The sequence below is a fragment of the Penaeus monodon genome, chromosome 19 (assembly GCF_015228065.2).
Source record: "Penaeus monodon isolate SGIC_2016 chromosome 19, NSTDA_Pmon_1, whole genome shotgun sequence".
In the NCBI taxonomy this organism is placed as follows: Eukaryota; Metazoa; Arthropoda; class Malacostraca; order Decapoda; family Penaeidae; genus Penaeus; species Penaeus monodon.
The window spans coordinates 36,256,867-36,259,479 of NC_051404.1; the positions used below are offsets into that span (position 1 = coordinate 36,256,867).

At 37.8% G+C, this 2,613-nt stretch overlaps 1 protein-coding gene across 1 annotated transcript in view; it reads left to right on the top strand.

Moving 5' to 3' along the window:
• Nucleotides 1–380: 380 nt before the first annotated feature.
• The window catches only part of LOC119585401 (SUN domain-containing protein 2-like), a gene marked incomplete in the record, with an annotated part of 88,891 nt that continues 86,658 nt past the window's right edge, over nucleotides 381–2,613 (top strand). Inside the window, 1 exon segment of the mRNA XM_037934064.1 lies at nucleotides 381–704. Coding sequence (XP_037789992.1) covers nucleotides 571–704 — 134 coding nt within the window.

The window sequence follows — 2,613 nt, forward strand, 5'->3', positions numbered from 1 at the left end:
TGTAGTTCGACCTCAATATCACGAATAATATGTGCTGATAAGTGGTATCGCGTCAGGACTATTATGCGCTTTATTAACCGTTATCAAATGTTCTTGAGGTTTTACCTGTAAAGAACCAAATATAGCAATTTTATGACGATCTCTCGTTTGCCGAATCTTTTTTTATATCGATTTCAACAATTCTAGCGCAAGGAAAGTTCAGAAAGTTCAAGTACAGTTTTTATTCATTGCAGAGCAAAGCACGTGTAAGCAAAATTCCCAATAAAAGGTGAAGAATCGCGTTCAGATGAACATGAGAACTCCGCTAGCCATGCGTCTGTAGCGGGAAGGTAGCGCAGTCAGCGGCCTCAGCGCTGGCAACACTGACCAAAACAAATCCCACGTCAGTCGCGGAGTCGCCGAGGCTCGCGGATTTTCTCTCCCGTTTAAATTCCGCAGGATCCCCCCCTGTAGGATTTTTCTTGAAAATGAGACCATGGGCCAATCAAGGAATACTCCCCGGACACTAACGCCTCGTCGGGTGCACTCTTGCTGCGCGTGGAAGGACGTAAATCGGTGGAAATAAGGGTGATGTTCGGCCGCGGCTGGGCAAGGGCTGCGGATCGGTCGGGATTTAAAATGGGAAATGGACCTCGCAGGTGTTGCAGGATCGGAGGCCTTGAAACACTGGCCTTTATCGTCATTTTAATCTTCGCACAATGCTGGTGAGTTTAGGAAGTGCCTTTTAGTGAAATTTTAGAGGAATATTAAAAAAGGTATAGATGTGGGGAAAGGGTGATGGTGGTGATGGACTTGGCAGGACCTATTTAAAGGTCACGGTTGTGATGGTGGTCTTGGGCTGAGTTTCTGGTTTTAGAGCTGAGTGTTTTGCTCTTTGAGGTTGTCATTAATGGTTGCATGTATATAAAATGTGAGTAAGCTGATATTGGCTTCATAAGTAGTGTTTCTGGGATATCTTGATCAGTAGTATGTTTATTTCATAGTGATTTTGGTGTCATTTTCTCAGAGTGAAAACATGCTTTAATGTCAGTGTGAGAAGTGATGAATTGGTTACATTGAAGAAAGTCGGAATAGGTATAAGGAATATACGTACTAGACCTACAAGTAGACAAACATTTTACCCATTCCAAAGAATTTTGGCAACATTAAATATTTAAGACAAGAACCTGGCTTATGTAAGTTCCAAGGCTCATTTTCAACAAAACAGCAGGCTGGAACACACAGCAGTATCCCATAGGTTTTGGTCGTAATTCTGAAAGTTGCTCTTGCACAAAGAATTCATGGAAATGTACATTTTTTATGTATTATTCAAGTAAAGTAACTTCAGTTGGATGTGTGGGGGCCATTGTCAGGGAAATTGTAAAGGAAACCATGTTCTATCTTTTAGCATCAGATTTTAAAGATAAATAGAAGTCTCCCTGGACCAGCTGCTCCTCAAAGCCAGTACCCTAGTTTAAGGTGAAAAGTTACCCTGGACACCCAGGACCAATTCAACATCAGCCTGGGTGACATAGATTGAGAGTTAGAAACATCGGTTTACTGTAGTTTTGCTAAGATAAGCGTACTTAGGAGGTAAAAGAAAAAGGTGTTTTCTAGTATGTAACAACCACAAGGCTAATGACACATCATATTTGATACTATAAAATTCAGAGATACTTTTTATTTTCTTTATTTTTTTTGTGGCAACTTGAAATTTAAGTTGTTTGATATGTAAATAACAGCTAGGTATATGCTGTGTTACATTCCAGCTAGCTATTTGATATGTTCCAATAAGCTGTCAGAACATAGATGCCTGATGCTAGTTTCTTTGTTTCTACAAAATGTAGAGGTCTTTTAGACATCCATGGAGATATATTGTCCAAGAAAGAACATATCCAAGCTCTTTATCATGGCAGAGTATATATAAAGGAGGTTTGTTAGCCTTTGCTGAAGTACTGAAGGTACAGATGCAATTACTCAATACTACTCATTATCGGGATGTTATTTACAATACATTAGAATTTGTAATTCATATATCATAAATGAGTAACCTAAAATTTGTTTATTGAATCCATGTACTGTCTGCCTTATGGTTATTGGTTATCATATATTTAGAATTTAACATGCGAATCTTAGCTGACTTGAAAAATGTCTTTAAGAAAGATTATGTTATTAAAGGCTTGTTGCTGTTTGAAAAGGAGTTGCAGCCTTTCAATTTCCCCAAGAGGATTTACCTGTTTTCTTAGAATGTTTATATAAATTAATAGTCAATAGCACTATATAATGGCTGATTGTTAAAGACAGTTTTCTGTTTGTTATACTGGTAGAGCTGATGATGGATTTTGAATTAACCCAGTAATTATGGTAATTACATCCTACACAGTTTTATGTTGAACGTAGTATTAGATTTTTTTTCCCCACGGTCCTTGTGAAATGTCAAAAAACAGGCAATGATTTAAACAGCAATAGTGATGAGCAAAATGCACAAAAAAGGGAAAAGAGGTAGTGGGAGGAAAGATACTAGACTTTGTTTTTTTCTTTCTATTTTACCATGTAAAATAAGTCTGAAATATTTTGGCTGTTTAGGTTGACTAACTACTTAGTTACATAGTGGCTGGGTTTTTTTTCTTTCCT